The sequence below is a fragment of the Gouania willdenowi genome, chromosome 4 (assembly GCF_900634775.1).
Source record: "Gouania willdenowi chromosome 4, fGouWil2.1, whole genome shotgun sequence".
Lineage (NCBI taxonomy): Eukaryota > Metazoa > Chordata > Actinopteri > Blenniiformes > Gobiesocidae > Gouania > Gouania willdenowi.
Genome location: NC_041047.1, coordinates 434,694 through 452,143, shown reverse-complemented (window position 1 = coordinate 452,143; position 17,450 = coordinate 434,694). Strand labels below are relative to the sequence as shown.

Sequence of the window (17,450 nt, the reverse complement as noted above, 5' to 3'; positions counted from 1 at the left end):
TATAATTGTGACCATCACCAGCCCTCCCTAAGGAAGAATAAGAAACACTTTATTATAGGGAGAATATAAAAAGGGAGAGCAGTGTTACACCTGGGTGGAGGGGGAGGGAACAGGGAAGAGAGACTCAAGGCAGGAAATAGAAAGGGTGGAGAAAAATAGATTATTTTACAGTGAGATGTGTAGTTGTAGTTGTGTATATTGTGTTTATTATGTTGTGTAATCAAACCAGTCAGGTGACCAGTGTGTAGCTTAGGTATAATGGTGGTGTCTGTGGACAGAGGGAAGGAGTGAGTGGTAAAACCTAGAACAGGTATTTAGGATCAACGTGTCTAAAGTTAAGCCCAGTACAGAGTTTTATCTACAGTCTAAGACATGTCAGTCCATCATAGACCAGTGTATGTGTAAGAACCACTACTGTAAACCCAGGAGCCGCCCCGGGCCCAAAGATGCAGCCAGGCCAGCTGAAAGAGTGGGGGCCAAGGAGCCACCCCCCCCACTGCAGTGCAGCCCCCCAGATGCCCCTGAGATCCCAGGCCAAGAAGCAGCCACCACCCCCCACACACACATCCGAGAAAGCCCCAAGGTGCCGAGCACCCAGCGCATCCCGCCCAGACCCCAACCCCCAACCCCAAGGCCCCCCGCCAGCATCTTGCCTCCCCCATGCAGCGCCGCACCCTCAGGCATACTAGGGCGCGGCCGCACCACCTGCCCCGGAAGACCCCCGCCAGGTCCAGCCCGGGCTTGCCGGACCACAAGAGCACCCCCGTGGGACAGGGGACCCCCAAGGGCAAGCCCCCATCCCAGCCCACAAACCGGCCACAGCCCAGCAGGACCACACAGCCCCAGCCGGCGCAAGAACAGCAGCCCAGGCCCTGCCCCCCACCGGACAGCGCAAGCCATGGGGCAAAGCGCCCCACCTGCGCACGAGCAACCGGTGGCCCCCACCCGCGGGAAGGATGCACCCTACCGGCACACAACCGGTGCGGAGCAGCAACCCCCAGCCAAAGGCACCTCGGACCCACCCACCAGTCCGCATATACTGTAGTAGGACAGACCTACCATGTGGCCGATATCAACCTCAACCACCGGAACAGCTAGAGCCGCCCCCCAGCAAAGAGCATCATCCTGGAGAGCCAAGCAACCCCGGCGCAGACGCCAGCACCCCCACCCCCCACCCCGGAGGCGGCAGGCCACCCCTGCACACCGCGGGGAGCGCCCCCAAAGCAATCAGGAGACTAGACAAGCACCTAGCCACACCTGAAGGGAAGAGGCACCCTCACGCCCTGCCAGGCCAGCACCGCCCGGAGAGGCCCCGCAAAGAGAGCCCCCAGCAACACCCCCCCACGCCCCCAGAGACCCGCCGCCATGCCACACCTGACCGCACCCTCCTGATGTATTTGCACAACCAGTAAACACCCTGGGACTGATGAAAAATATGGTTTTACATTAAATTAAATATTGTAATTTATGTAACGTTCCAAAGGGGTTTAACTACCGGTTCATTTTTATTATTATTTGAAACAAGGAATTATAATTTAATCCCATGTTTCTGGTTCATATACTGCATCTGTGCCCCCCCCCCACCTCCGTTATAACACAGAGGGGTTCCCCAATGATCCTCCAGCATTCTGTCTGTGAGGGTCAGCTCCGCCCCTTTCCTCCACCTGTTGAACTCTATTAACCCCCCCCCCCCCCCCCCCACAGTGACAAACCTCAGTTCACCATCAAATTACTTTTAATGAATATTCATTCGGAGCGTTCACCTGACTTTTTATAGGTACTGTATGGGCGGAGCCTGACCTTTTATAGGTACCGTATGGGCGGAGTAAGGTGTTTCCTCACGTGCAACAACTTTGGAGTTGATTATGATTTATAAACGTGAAGAGGCGTGGGAGGAGCTTGTGCCCTTGTTTATTGTTTTTTGTGTGTTCGTACCTGGTGGCCCCTCATTAACTGTAGGTATGTACTGTACCATGTGGGAGGGGCTAGCAGCAGGAAGCTGAATGTTTTTTATCTGGAACCTCCAATGAAAAGAGGAAACAAGTTGTTGTGATTTGAAAGAAGAATAAACCACAGAAAACATAAAACATTGATATTTTTATCCAGCGTAAAGTCATTTTCTCTGTGTGACATGATATTGATCTGAGATTATTGCTGTAACATCAAAGTGTGATTGATCCTGGTACCATGATCATTGATCAGGTTTACACTGTGTGTTTTGTGACACTGAGAGGAAGTTTATGAAAAAAGGAAGCAGCTGGTGATTGTGTGTGTGTGTGTGTGTGTGTGTTTTACAGGTGTGCGTTGTTGGTCTGTGGATCTCCATGTTTCCTCTTTAGATGAGCAGCTGAAACTTTTTGTGTCCAGACATTCAGCGTTTCTGTCAGAGGACGTACCGGGTAACACACACACACACACACACACACACACACACACACACACACACACACACACACACACACACACACACACACTCTACAGAAGACTCAGCTGACTGTGTGTGTTGTAGGTCAGAGGACGTTGCAGCATCGTGGTGATGTCCTTCACACTCAGGTGCTTTTAAATCCAACACATGAGCTGGTTTGTGCAGAGGTGAGACACACACGTGTCGTTATATTGTGTTAGTGTTGCACAGGCGTGTGTGTGCTGTGATGTTGTGTTAATAGTATTGTTGTTGTCGTTGTGTAGGTGCAGAGACTGTTGTGTAGTTCTGTTGTGTACCAGCTGCTGTTGTTTGTTGGTCTATGTGAAGAAGAAACAGGAGAAGTTGTTCTACAAAGAGGAAGGTTCTCCTCCTCTGACCTGCTGATGCTCCTCAACACACAGGTGTGTGTGTGCGTGCGTGTGTGTGTGTGTTCTGACACAAGACACTGGGAGGGGCTCTTCAAGAAACTAAGAATATTTTTTGAACAATTTCAGCCCATTTTTGCTTATTTTTACCATTTTTCTACAACTCCACCAAACTCTCCATTTTTTAGCATATTTTCATCACTTTTTATTGTCATATTTTTTCTCCTTTTAATGTATTTTTGCTACATTTCTCACATTTCTGACACTTCTACATCACATTTTAATGACTTTTCTACACATTTTTTCCACTTTCCAGACATGTTCATCACTTATAAACCATTTCTACCACTTTTACACCTAATGTCACATATGTTGACCTATTATTGTCACTTTAACCTCTTTTCACCAGATTTCATGATTATTTTTGCCAATTTAACCACATTCACGATTTCTCATGCCCATTATTTGCCTAATTGTTCCTACTTTTTAAATTATACTACATCCCCCAATGTTGGCTACTGTTAAGCCAATATTAACTCTTTGAACCCTTTTATCACTTTTTCTGTCTGTTTTTGTCCACTCTAAGTTGCAACTTTTAACCAATTTCTGTGGTTTTTAAAATCTCATTTCACCACCATTTTTGGTCACTTTTAACTAATGTTGTGTCGATACCGATACTAGTACTGGGAGGAGTCCTGATACGGCACTAAAAGGCTGGATCAGTATCGGCATGTATTAATAATCAACACGCTGATACCGCCTATTTACATCATCAAATTACTTTCGATACCCAGTCCGCCAAACGGAAGAAGAATCAACCAAACACCAACGAAGGGGTCTATGGCGGCCCCGCTCCCTCCGGGGGAGTCCGGGTTTCACCCTCTACCCCCTGCAGATGCTTTGGCCCCTAAGGCGCCGCTCTGCTTCTCTTGGGCAAGCGATGGCGACCGGCTCCGAGGGCCACGGCGGACTCGTAATCTTGCCTGACTACTGCCCGGTTTGCCGTTCGTCGCTTGAAACCGAAACCCCACTCAGGCCTCCCTCCCTCCTCAACCCCAAATTGCTTCCTGGAGCGCCCGCAATGTTGTGTCAGACTACTGCTACAAATAGGTAAAATGCAGAGGAAATTATTTCACTGCGATGTGATCAGTAAAGTATATTATTATTATTATTATTATTATTATTATTATTATTATTAGTATTACCATGAACTGTTTCTGATTGAATAATGCTGCTCTTCTGGACTGGGTTGTACCAGTTGTTCCTTATTGTATATTTGATTTTGTGCACCAGGTTAACACATCATTGGGAGCACAGTCACATGATTAAGTAATAATAATAATTAGTATTATTACATCACTGGGAGTCACATGATTAAGTAGCTGCAGCATCACACACTAAGGTTGTGAAAAGAAAATGTATATTATTTATATTCAAACTTATATACTAGTTGAAAACAGCCCTGTGAGAAATTCCTGGTTAAGTTCATAAAAAGTAAAAAGTTGATAGGATTAAAATTCATGGAGAGGTTCATGATTAGCTCAGTTTATTTGACCATGTCTCTTAAAAGAATCAGAATGGTTCAAATCCAAACGATGTCCAACCCTACTCTGACTCCTGATCACACAAACACATACGGCATTTGAGAGCCAAAATTCTGGTTTCAGAAAAGTTTATTTATTTGTCACCCATACCAGGTAGACAATAAAAACGTTCTGCATTTACTCTGTTGGTGTTTAGGTTTAATCAGTGCCAAACCAAGTCATGATACCAATTATTTTACATCCAAGTGAGTATGCAGTTCTTAAGAATTGGAAGAAAAACAGGTCATATCAGGTCAGTGAACCCCATCCAGTTTGTTGTCCTTGTGGATCCGGATCTCCTCAGACCGTTTAGTGTCATTAATCCACAACAGTCCGTTTAGATGCACACAGAATTTGTAAAGCATTTATTAAATAATTTATTAATGGTATCATTGCAGTCCAAACAAATCTGACGTTGCACACCCTTGAACCAAGCAGCAGCCGTGCACACGTTCTGCTGAGGTAGGACCACAGTTCCAAAATGGATGGAGCATGGGGGTGGGCTCTCCAGTAATTGGCTTTGGTGCACACGTGGCTATGGTGTGCAGTGATGCTTGGTAGGACCAGTGACGTGCTGTGAGCACTAGGGTTGGGTAGGCAGGGCGTTGCAAATGGAGAACACCAATGTTAACACCAATGACAATTCCATATGTTTCTTCTGGCAAGTGTTAATTCAATTCAATTGAACTTCATTTGTATAGCGCAATTTACAACAAAGTTATCTCAATGCACTTATCAAAATTTAAAATTCATAATAAAAAAGAAAAAACCCAACAAGATCTACATGAACAAGTATTTATCCATCTAACAAAATCAACATCATAAACACCATTAAAGAAACATAAACAACTCGAACTACAAGCGTTTATGAAAGGGGGCCAAGCCTTCCCGCATGATTTGACCCCTAGGTTTTGCGGCGACCGTGGAAGTACGTCACGAAGGATGACGGGCTTGTGGTGAGCGTCAGGACACAGGCCAACGTGTCATTTGCTGTGAACACGTGGATATGAAGTTTTGGAAGATGTGATTTAAAATGTGAAATTTACAGACCGAAATGCCTTTGCACCCATTATAGCGCCACCTAGTGGTACACTTTTTGGTATGGGTGGTTTGTGTGCTCTTCTATAGTTATCCTGTACATTTCACAGCCCTCAACATAATACTTAAGCTGAAATAAAGGTTTTTTGTTTATGTTGTAATAAGCCACGCCCGCTTTGACTAATTGCGATTAACTTTGAGATGCGGCCCCAGGAGAGACCCGAGGTCATACCCACCTAGTTTGGTAAAAATCGGTCATGCCATTTAAGAGATATAAATTTTTCATAATTGTAGTGCCCCCTAGAGGCCTAAATTATTCACATTTTGCTCACACCCCCACAGTCACATGCCAACCAAGGATCTCAGATTTGGTGTTGTTAGCATTTATTTTGACCGAAATATGCAACAGTTATGCATTTTTATAGCTAGCTAGAAAATTTTACTCAGTAATTGTTCACACATAATTTGAGCCAACAAAATTATTTTATCAACTTTAGATCAGGTCCAACTGAAGACTCTACGTAACAAGTTTCATGCTGATTGGACAAAATCCTAAGAAGTTCGAAAAAGTAGGTTTTTGATATGTAGTGAGTTACAAAGAGCAATGTGCCTCTATATTAGGAACACGTGGATATGAAGTTTATGAAGATGTGAATTAAAATGTGAAATTTAGAGGCCAAAATGTGTTAGCAATTATAGCGCCACCCAGTGGCGCAATTTTTGGTATGGGTGATCTGTGTGGTCTTCTATATCTACCCTGTAAATTTCACAGCCCTCAACTCAATAATTTAGCTGAAATCAATGTTTGTTTATTTATATGTTATGATGTAATAAGCCACGCCCACTTTGACCAATCGTGAATAACTTCGACATATGGCCTCAGGAGTGACCCAAGATCATACCCATCAAATTTGGTAAAAATCGGTTTTGCCATTTAAGATATATACATTTTCCATATTTGCAGCGCCCCCTCGTGGCCTACATTATTAAGCCTTTGCTCATACCCTCACAGTCTCATGTCAACCAAAGATCTCAGATTTGGTGTTGTTAGCATTTATTTTGACCGAGATATGTACCAGTTTGCGTTTTTATAGCTAGCTAGTCTGGACCCACCCTCCAAAGGGCACTGCCCTCCCTTGCACGGTTTAGCCTGCAGCACCACTTTTACCGAGACTGTAACTATAGTATTCGAAACGATTACAATAGGGTTCCTAGCACCGCTGGTCCTCGGAACCACGCGGTCCCCAGGCCCCGTGGACTTGGCCCCCTAATTATTTAATATATCCTCCATACTCTCCAACAACATATATCTCATGACACGACAGCACATCTGTTGTTTGTGTTAGAAACACAGAAACAGAGAAAATGACAACAACAACTCAGAACATCCTCAGTGAGGAGCATCCACAAAGTCAATCCTTCCATTTGTTCCATTCACTGTAGAAAGTACCAACAATGTTCTGACCTTACCTTTGCTGAAGGTCTGGTAGCTCAGGTGTTGGTCTCCATCTTTTAAAAGATGTTGTTTTTCCTCAAAATAAAGTTACTTTATCGTCTCTAGCACTGTCATCCTGACTGTAGTGTTATCCCGCCCACTAGCTAGAGAACGTAGCAACAGCGGTCACGTGATAACAATTCACTAATGCACTGTGAACCTACGTATAGCATTTAGCATAGCACGGCTATGTCCAAAGGCAGCGTAGAGATCTGCCTTTGGACGTAAATGGTTTTCATCTTGGGGAACTGACTGAGCATGTGCAAACACATAAAAACACGCTATGTGAACAGAGGCAGAGCAGCCATGTGCTTTTGGAAAAGGGTGTGGCCTCCTCCTGGCTCCTCCTCCTTACAGCAGAGTGCGACTGTGCAGCGTCTCTGCCGTACCAGGAAATAGCGATGGTTAGTCATTTGGGCTATGAAAAGCACAAAATGCTGATACTTTCAAACTCATAGGTACTGTAGGCTATTGGAAATGGAAAGATAAATAATTTATAATTATATTATAATTAAAACAAATAATATCAATTCACCCTTGGGTAGGCACTGCCTACCTTGCCTACCCTGACATCACTGAGTCTGTCGACTCAAGAGGTGGGGCGTCCAAAACAAATCCAACGTTGTACACCCTTGAACCAAGCAGCAGCAGAGATATTTCAGGAACACACACACACACACACACACACACACACACACACACACACACACACACACACACACACACACACACACACACACACACACACACACACACACACACACACACACACACACAGACAGAGATTCCTTGCATTATAAATAGATATCAGTGTTCAACCACCTTCAGCTACTGTGGGAGTCCCTGCTCTCTGGAACCTTTATTTTGAAAAGGTTGAGAACCACTGCGTGTGTGTGTGTAGGTTGATGTGCTCAGGGACCTCTCTGTCAAACCCAGCTTGACCTTGTGCGTCCCGTCCTTCGGGTGTTGGAGCGGTCCCTGGCTTCAGGACCTGGCAACCTTTCAGGGTGTCCTGGACCTGAAAGTGAACCCTGCTCCGGTGCTGCCCCCGATGGAAGGTCTGCAGGAGTTCACTGAGTACCTGTCCGAGTCCCTGACGCCCGACTCGCCCCTGGACCTGCTGGAGCCGCCCGACGCACCGGGCTTCCTGCGGCTGTGCCGGCCGTGCTGCTACGTGTTTCCTGGCGGTCGGGGAGACTCCGCCTTCTTCTCCGTCTGCGGCTTCAACATCCTGGTGAACGGAGGCTCAGACTCGCGCTCCTGCTTCTGGAAGCTGGTCCGACACTTGGACCGGGTGGACTCGGTGCTGCTGACGCACTGTGGCTCCGACAACCTGCCGGGAGTTGTCAGCCTCCTGCAGAGGAAGCTCTCCGAGCGGCACCAGGAGCCCGACGCAGACCAGACCAAGAACCTGATCTCTCCTGAGATTGGCGTGGTGTTCTTCAACGCTCCGGACCAGCTGAAGTGGGACCAGGTGGACCCCTGTAAGCTGCGGAGCAGTGACCTGGGGTCGGTAACGCTGCAGCTCCTTCACAGACTGTCCATCACACCTCGGCCTCTGAGCCGGGTCAGCGGGTCCATCCAGCCTCTGGTTCTGTTTCAGAAGCTGGGCGTGGGCTGTTTGGAGCTCTACACTCTAAGCCCGCTGAGCGACTTGGCCCACGCCCCTGATGTGTCCGTGTGTGTGCTGCTGGTGTGGCATCCAGCCGACCCTCAGGAGAGGGTTGTTAGAGTTCTGTTCCCGGGCCGAACCCCTCAGATTAAACTGCTGGAAGGACTTAAAATGCTCCAACACCTCCAGTTCCTTCAACATCCCTCACCGTTTTCCAAAGACCTCCAGACCCCCAGAACCGAGAAGGAACTGAGTCCAGAAAGACCTGAGAGTCGAGTCAGTAGCTCCTCACAGAGAGACAAATGGACAGAACCCAAGAAAGCCAAACCTGTCCAACCTGATGAGAAGACCAAAGTTCTAGAAGTAGACGGTCGATCCAGAACCTCCAAACCTGCTGAGAAGCTTCTGGCAAAGAAGGACACCAAGGAAGAGAAATTTTCTACTCTAGGAAAGAAAGAAGAGAAGAAGAAGGAACCAACCAAGAAAGACAATACCAGCTCCAAACCAAAGAGAGAACCCAAAGCAGAACTCAAGAAAAAACCAGTACTAAAGAAAGAACCAGAACCAAAGAGAGACCCCAAACCAGTACTAAAGAAAGAACCAGAACCAAAGAGAGACGCCAAACCAGTACTAAAGAAAGAACCAGTACTAAAGAAAGAACCAGTACTAAAAAAAGAACCAGAACCAAAGAGAGACCCCAAACCAGTACTAAAGAAAGAACCAGTACTAAAGAAAGACTATAAGAAAGAATTAAAGCCAGAGGAGAAGGAAAGTTTGAAAACGACCCTAAAGGAGGTGAGGAGAGGTCCAAGTGTGGTCGGACCAGATGCTCCGCAGACTAACAGAACATTAGAGACTGACGGAATGTCTCTGAAGAAAGGTCCACTAGGAAAAGACCCCAAGGAGAGAGAAACCAACCCCTCTCACTTTAATGGACTTAATGAAAGTCCAGAAAAGCCAGTGAGAGACTCCATGAACGTCCCTCAGTCCTTTGAGAACCGCTTGTTGGACACCTTGGATTTGGACCGTGAAGATAAGAGTCCCACTGTGCTTCAGAAAGAAGAAGACCATCCGCCCCCAAGTGGACCAGGGATTGTCCCTCAGCATGTAGACGTCTGTCTCGTGTCTCCTTGTGAGTTCCAACACCTTCATGTTCCTCAGAGCCAGGACGAGGGCCTGGACAGTACCAGTCCATCAGAAGAACTGGACCGGGACTGTCCCACAGTGGCTGCCGATTCTGAAGAAGAGTCCGGATGTGTGTTAGGTTGGTCCGACCCGCCCCCCGTCCCCGTCGTGGACCGCCCCCCGCCTCCAGTACAGCCTGGTTCCTGCACCGTGGACTCGGAGGAGAACCAGAAAACTCCCTCCGTCGGTACCAAGAAACCACCACAGCTGAGGAACACTCGGACCAGCACCTCCACTGGCTCCCTGAGAACCTTCCCAGGATCAGAAACCAAACTCACAGCTCGACACTCGGTCGGTGGGGGCTCCAGAACCAAAGTCCCAGCAGGTAGGACCCGCTTAGTACAGACTAGTTTGTTTGGACAGAGTAAGACTGGGTTTATTCTGAGACACACTTTGGTTTATACTGGTTATACTGGTTTAATCTGGTTATACTAGTTTATACTGGTTTAATCTGGTTATACTAGTTTATACTGGTTTAATCTGGTTATACTAGTTTATACTGGTTTAATCTGGTTATACTAGTTTATACTGGTTTATACTGGTTTAATCTGATTTATACTGGTTTATCCTGGTTTGTACTTGTTTAATCTGATTTATACTGGTTTGTACTGGTTTAATCTGATTTATACTGGTTTATGCTGGTATTCCACCAAGCTTTAAATTCACAGATTCAATATTTAAAATAATTTGTATCTATAAGTGAATGTGTTTATTGTGTTTGGCTCCCACAGCTGCTGGTTCTGCTGGTCCTGTGGTGTATGTGGACCTGGCCTACCTCCCATCAGGCCAGTCCTCGATAGATGCAGACCTGTTCCGCTGCCTGCGCTCATCTCACTACGTGCTGAGTGGCGACGACCCACGGAGAGACACCAGGAAGGTTCTGGACGCTCTGCTGGAAGGAAAGAGCTGCTGGGCCCAGCTGAAGGTGAGGATGGTCCACTACAGGACACGGGTCACCTCCTCACAGGGTCAGAGTTCACAGACTGTGTGAAAGCTCTCTAAGGGTGTACTCTTACTGCAAGCTCGGGCCGTACCAACTCCTGGCAATGTTGGTGTGGGGTTGCGGTGCCTGGCTGGGGGTGCATGGGTTCGCCTGCCGATCGGTCCGTGGCTGGCGGGGTGGCCCTGCTTGGGTGGTTGGTGGCGTCCTTTCTCATCGGGGGGGCCGGGGCCACCCACCTTTGGAGGGTGCTGTCTTGCGGGCCTGTGCTGGCCCTGGTGTGAGAGCTGGCCTCTCTCCTGCTCGGCCGCCACCTGCTTTGGCGGGGCGGGCCGGCTGGCGGCAGGGGTCGCCTCCTGGACTGCTGGGGGATGTGGCTGGTGCCTGGCTCCGCCTGGGGGAGTCCCGCTGCGCTCCATATGGCCGGCATGGTTCGGGGGGTGCCGTGGGGGGTCTCCGGTTGTGCTGCTCGGCGCGTCCCTGGGGCCCGCAGTGCCGCGTGCCCGTCTGCGCCATCTACCCTCTCCGGTGGCCCGCCATGCGGACGGGCCGGGCTCCTACCGGACAGGCCTCCGACATGGACACTTCACATCACACACTCCCAGCTGGTCTGGCTCACCCACTTGTTGCACCACACTCACATACTTAACCCTTGGGGGGCTGGTTGGTGGGGCTGGGGTGGAGGGGGCCGCCGCCTGTGCTACTAAGTAGTGGCATGGGGGCGGCACTCACACCTCTGGCTGCCCTACTAATCCCTCCAATTTTAATTACACCTCAACACACCACCCCCCGGAGGGTGCTTAACTTTGGACACATTAATCCCAAATACCTGCTTTAGGTACTACCACTCACTCATTCCCCCTGTCCACAGCCACCACCATTATAGCTAAACTTCACACTAGTCACTATACTGGCTTGATTACACAATATAATAAGCACAATATGTTCTACAACTTCACATCTCACCCTCACTGAATAACAATTTATTCTTCCCCACCCTTTTTATTTCCTATCTTGAGTCTCTCTATCGGACATATTCCACCAGTTTATGAAAGATAAGAAGTTTCTCTTTACAGCCAGTGTCAGTAAATTGCGGTAATTTTACTGACACGCAACGGAAACATTAAAGATGCCGCTTTGTTTTGACGAAATTGACACGAGGAACATAGAGAGAACCGAGTGAGTGAGAAAGAGATTAAAACAGACCAAATATCAGGGCGTGTGTGCACATGCGTGTGTCCATCTGAGTATATTTATCTTCATCACTTTCAGTTTTCCTTTTGATGAACATGACAATATCTAACTCTTCTTTTATTTTTTCTTCTTTAAGTCCATGCAGAGTGGACACGCCCCTCCCTGGACATTAAAATCTATTGGTCCGTGTGCCCTCAGGTGACCCTGATCCCGACCTTTGATTCGTTGGTGATGCGTGAGTGGTACCAGGAGACGCTGCAGCAGCAGGGGGCGCTGTCCCTCACTGTGCTGGGCAGCAGCAGCACCGTCGCCATGCAGGACGACAGCTTCCCCGCCTGTAAGGTAGAGCTGCACTGAGCACGCTCACTGACTGCTGCATTCTGGGACATGAAGTCTCTCAGCCAATCAGAGGCCTTGTTTTGATCATGATGTCTCTGTGTTTGATTGGCTTACACACACAGTGTAACACACACACATACACACACACACACACACAGTGTAATACACACACACAGTGTAACGCGCACACACACACAGTGTAACACACGCAGTAACGCGCATACTGTAACACACACACAGTGTAACACACACACACACAGTGTAATACAGGCACACACACAGTGTAACATACACACACACATAGTGTAATACATGCACACACTGTTCCGTCCCTAGTCTAGGGTAGGAACAAACACATTTAAAAGAAACACAGAGAGTTGAATAAGGCAAAGGTCATTTATTGCCCAACAATTAAACACAAAAACAGAAGCATCAACGTCAGGGTGAACCAAGGCCAAAATAATAAATAAACTCTATTAAGCCTATACACAAAAACACTAGAAAACAGGAAATGAAATGGCAGCTCATCCCTACAGCTTCTTTACAAAATATAAACAATAATTCCAGGTACAGTTCAAACTCAAAACGCTGGTTAAACCAGGAACACTGAATACACACACACACTTCACACAGCCAGATACACACTTGGTGGACAGCAAGCAAGGGAGAGTCACACATCGCTACTGCTCTCCACCAGCTTCTGGGGTAGACAGTCCTTATGTAGGGCCACACCCTGGGGAGAACCAATCAGCATCCTTGGTGATGGCCACTCCCTGCTGTCCTGCTCATTGGGATAGATATTACATTGTGGAAGAGCTCTCACTCCTCCACCAACACAGTAAACACAATAAGGCACCAGCCGTAACATTCCCCAACCAAAGAAAACAAACTTCTCAAGTTTGATTTAACATAATACAAGATTAAGCTCGGGACAATGCATCAGCAAAAATATTTTCACTCCCCTTCTTGTGTTTTATTTCCAAATTAAAATCTTGAATGAGTAGTGACCATCGCATTAATCTTTGATTTGAGTTTCGCATCTGATGTAGGAAAACAAGTGGATTGTGATCAGTGTATACTTTTATTGGAATGACTGAGGACCCGACGTAAACTTTAAAAAACTGCAGAGCTAGAAGAAGGCTTAGAGCTTCTTTCTCTATTGTGCTATAGTTTACCTGAGCTCCACTGAACGTCTTTGAAAAGTAGCACACCGGGTGATTAACTCCATCCCCATCCTCCTGAAATAAAACCGCTCCAGCACCATTTGCACTTGCATCCACCTCCAGCTGAAATGGGCGTAACACTTCAGGGGCAGACAGAACAGGGCTACTACACAGAAGTGCTTTACAGGCAGTAAAAGCATGTTGGCACTCTTCACTCCAAATTAACTTTTTTTTTTTACACTGGTTAAATTCGTTAGAGGGGCAACCACTTCCGCAAAGTTTTTACAAAAGCTGCGATAGTAACCAGCCATTCCTAAAAATCGACGGCGTTCTCGCCTGGTCTGTGGCGCAGGGTAGTGTTGTGTTCAAGACCGCACTATCCGAGACCAAGACTTGCCCGAGACCAGAATGCACCGAGACCAAGACAAGACCAAGACTTTCGGGAGCCGAGACCGAGTCAAGACCAAGACCGAGACAAACCAAGACCAAGACCAAGACCATAAACATTTTTTTTTCAATTTAAAAAAATAAATAAATAAATAAAATTATGGCAAGGTTCAACAGTTAAATAACATCTCTCTTTAATTTTAGTTTATTTTAAATACATTTGACGGACAAAAAAAAAAGGTGCCTGCAAAAAATTAACTAAAATATTAAAACTACTACTGCTACTGATAAATTCACAATTATTCTACATATTTGAAAACAAGATTTTTATGTCAGCTGAATGTACAGCAAGTGTTTAAAAGCATTTCTGCCACGAAATAATGATTCTTGATTCTGATTCTTTGAGTTGTGCAGGTTTAACAGGTCACAGATTTCACAAGATATTTTTTTAGTTTGAAAAAGCCTTTACACAGGTTATTTTTATTAATTCACTTAGTTGATATAGTTTAATTTGGTTGCTGTAATATAACTAGGATATTCAATTAACAAAGGTTTCCAACTGTAACTGTAAAAGTGAAACTTTCTGAAATAAAACTACAAACAAGTTGTCATCAGTGTAAAAAACATAGATCTACAGGTAGATGTGAAACTAAATAAAACAAACTCAAACCCTGGAACAGTCATGTAACAAATTAATCAATAGTTATTATATATATATATATATATATATATAATTATTATTATTATGGATACAGTGGAAACAGAAACTGTAAAAAATAATTATATTTTGAACCTGTTTATATTGTGGGGAACATATTATATACATACATGTAATTGGAGTCTAAAGTCACAAAAAAAACACCACTTTAACTCTGCGGCGATGACGCGCTGGTGATGACATAATCCAAGATGGCGGCGGCCCGGACTACAGCCGACATTATGTAATAAAGCCTTAAAAGACATGGATATAATGAAAAGAGTGGATGGACAGATGCATAAACATGCAGACTTTCACACGGACACACACGGACTTATTAAACACACACAGACTTATTAAACACACACTGACTTATTAAACACACAGACTTATTAAACACACACTGACTTATTAAACACACAGACTTATTAAACACACACTGACTTATTAAACACACACGGACTTATTAAACACACAGACTTATTAAACACACACTGACTTATTAAACACACAGACTTATTAAACACACACTGACTTATTAAACACACACGGACTTATTAAACACACACGGACCTCAGTAAACACAGTAAATAGAACAGGCTTCACCGTTCGGCTGGCACTAGGACCCAGAAGCAGAGTAAGTGCGTCCCCTATCCAGCCTTCACAGGCTGTAATATCATCAGTTTATCATTTTACCAGTTATTAGAGCTACTGTATTTACCAGGGAGATAATATTTATTACTGGTGATTGTTTTACAGAGTTTTACTGGGATTTTTACCGGTGATTAGTTCATATCTCCTTCTGCTCCATTGTCCAAACTGACACCGGAGCCACACACACGTATGAGTGTCACACACGTATGAGTGTCACACACGTCACTCAGTCATATTAAGGAAGGTTGTGGTCATTAAACAGGGTGGATTAAATAATGAATAAAGGATTGTTTTATCCTGTTCTTCTCTGTGTTATTATCACATTATAAAAATGTTTAAAAATAGCAGGAATTAGTGCTGGTCTCTAACGGTCTTGACGGAAAATCCCGAGTCCAAGACAAGACCGAGTCAAAATGCTTCAGAGTCCGAGACAAGACCAAGACCTTTAAAATTTGGTCTCGAGACCAAGACCGGTCTTGACCACCACAACACTAGCGCAGGGTACTCAATGATAGCCTGAATCTTAGCAGTTATAGGCCGCACCTGTCCCTGACCTACCCTCCTACCTAGATAGGTGATAGTCGCTTTACCAAACTCACACTTTGCTAAGTTTAAGGTCAGATTGGCCTCCTTTAGTTTGCTAAAAACCAGTCTCAATGTGTGTAAATGCTCAGTCCAGGTGTCAGAATACACAACAACATCATCTATATACACTTCGCAGTTGCTTACCTCAGCAAGCACCATATTCATCAGCCGCTGAAACGTGGCAGGAGCATTTCGAAGACCAAAGGGCATCACTGTATACTGGAAAAAAACCATCTGGGGTAACAAAAGCAGAAACTTCAGAAGCATGGGAGGTCAAAGGAACTTGCCAGTATCCTTTCAATAAATCAAGTTTTGTCACAAATTTTGCAGATCCAACTCGGTCTACACAATCATCGATCCGGGGTAGGGGAACGAATCAGCTTTGGTGACATTGTTAACTGTAGTCAGTACAGAATCTATTAGTTCCATCCGGTTTGGGAACCAGCAAACAAGGTGAACTCCAAGCACTACAACTTCGAACAGCAAGGTTATTCTCCAACAGATATGTAATCTCCTCTTTCATAAGAGCACGTTTGGTTGGGTTTACACGGTAAGCCGCCTGTTTAATGGGGGGACTTTTACCAGTGTCTATGTCATGTGACAACACAGTGGTACGGGTTGGAGTGTCTGAAAACAACGTGGGATTATTCAGAGTTAAATTTATAATACAGTATCTGTCTGAAAAGTGCCCTCTAAATGACTTAGATACGTTTGCATGTCACTCATGATTGCAGAGTTCTCCAAACGAGATGAACTGGGTGAATCTTTTAAAGGAAAATCGGTACAATTCTCACTACCCTCTGTCTTTCGCGAAGTCGACACAGAGACTACCACGGCCACAGCAGGTGGTTTTGAAAGATCACTTCTCGGGACATATTTTTTTATCATGTTTACATGACAAACTCTCGACTTCCTCATTCTATCAGGGGTGCCAATCACATAGTCCGTCTCACTTAACTGTTTCTCAACATTATAAGGCCTACAAAATTTGGCCTGAAGTGAAGAACTAGGAATCAGAAGCAGAACCAGAACTTTATCACCAGCACTAAACTGTCTTAACAGCCTTACAATCATATCTACGCTTCATCCCCTGTTGGGATGCAGCCAACGAACTACTTGCAATCTGACAAGCATTGTGCAACCTCTCCCTTACCTTAGAAACGATTCCAGCACATTACACATAGGACGATGAACTTCCTCCAGAACTTTTTCTTTTAACAACTGTAGTGGTCCACGCACGGTGTGACCAAACACTAAGTCAGCTGGGCTAAAACCAGTTGACTCCTGAACACTCTCACGCACAGCCATGAGGAGGAAAGCCAACCCTTCATCCCAATCTCTACGCTGCTCCAGACAGTATTTTTGCAGCATAGACTTTAACGTCTGGTGGAACCGCTCCAGCGCCCCCTGGGATTGAGGGTGGAAAGCGCTAGATTTAACATGCTTAAGTGACAATGAAGCAAGGACCTGGGAGAACACTTTGGAAGTAAAATTACTTCCCTGGTCTGTTTGTACAGACCGTGGAAGCCCAAAGGTTGAGAAGAATTTTAGCAGTGCTTTAATCACAGTCCTAGCTTTTATGGTGCGTAGAGGGATGGCTTCTGGGTAACGAGTTGCACTACACATTAGAGTTACCATGTATTGGTTACCACACTTGGTTTTTTGGAGGGGACCAACACAGTCTAACACAACGTTTTCAAAAGGTTCACCTAAAGCTGGGATTGGATGCAATGGTGCTGGAGGAATTGTCTGATTAGGTTTTCCACTTAATTGACACACGTGACATGA

General features: G+C 45.6%; 1 protein-coding gene across 3 annotated transcripts in view; it reads left to right on the top strand.

The window, feature by feature from the left end:
* Positions 1 to 17,450, top strand: part of LOC114462280 (electromotor neuron-associated protein 1-like) — a 34,816-nt gene that overhangs the window by 1,207 nt on the left and 16,159 nt on the right. For all 3 annotated transcript variants that reach the window (XM_028445001.1, XM_028445002.1, XM_028445000.1), the window contains exons 2-7: positions 2,298 to 2,399; positions 2,510 to 2,592; positions 2,689 to 2,826; positions 7,808 to 10,028; positions 10,435 to 10,628; positions 12,036 to 12,179. In XM_028445001.1, the coding sequence (XP_028300802.1) occupies positions 2,298 to 2,399; positions 2,510 to 2,592; positions 2,689 to 2,826; positions 7,808 to 10,028; positions 10,435 to 10,628; positions 12,036 to 12,179 (2,882 nt within the window). The remainder of the gene's footprint in view (positions 1 to 2,297; positions 2,400 to 2,509; positions 2,593 to 2,688; positions 2,827 to 7,807; positions 10,029 to 10,434; positions 10,629 to 12,035; positions 12,180 to 17,450) is intronic.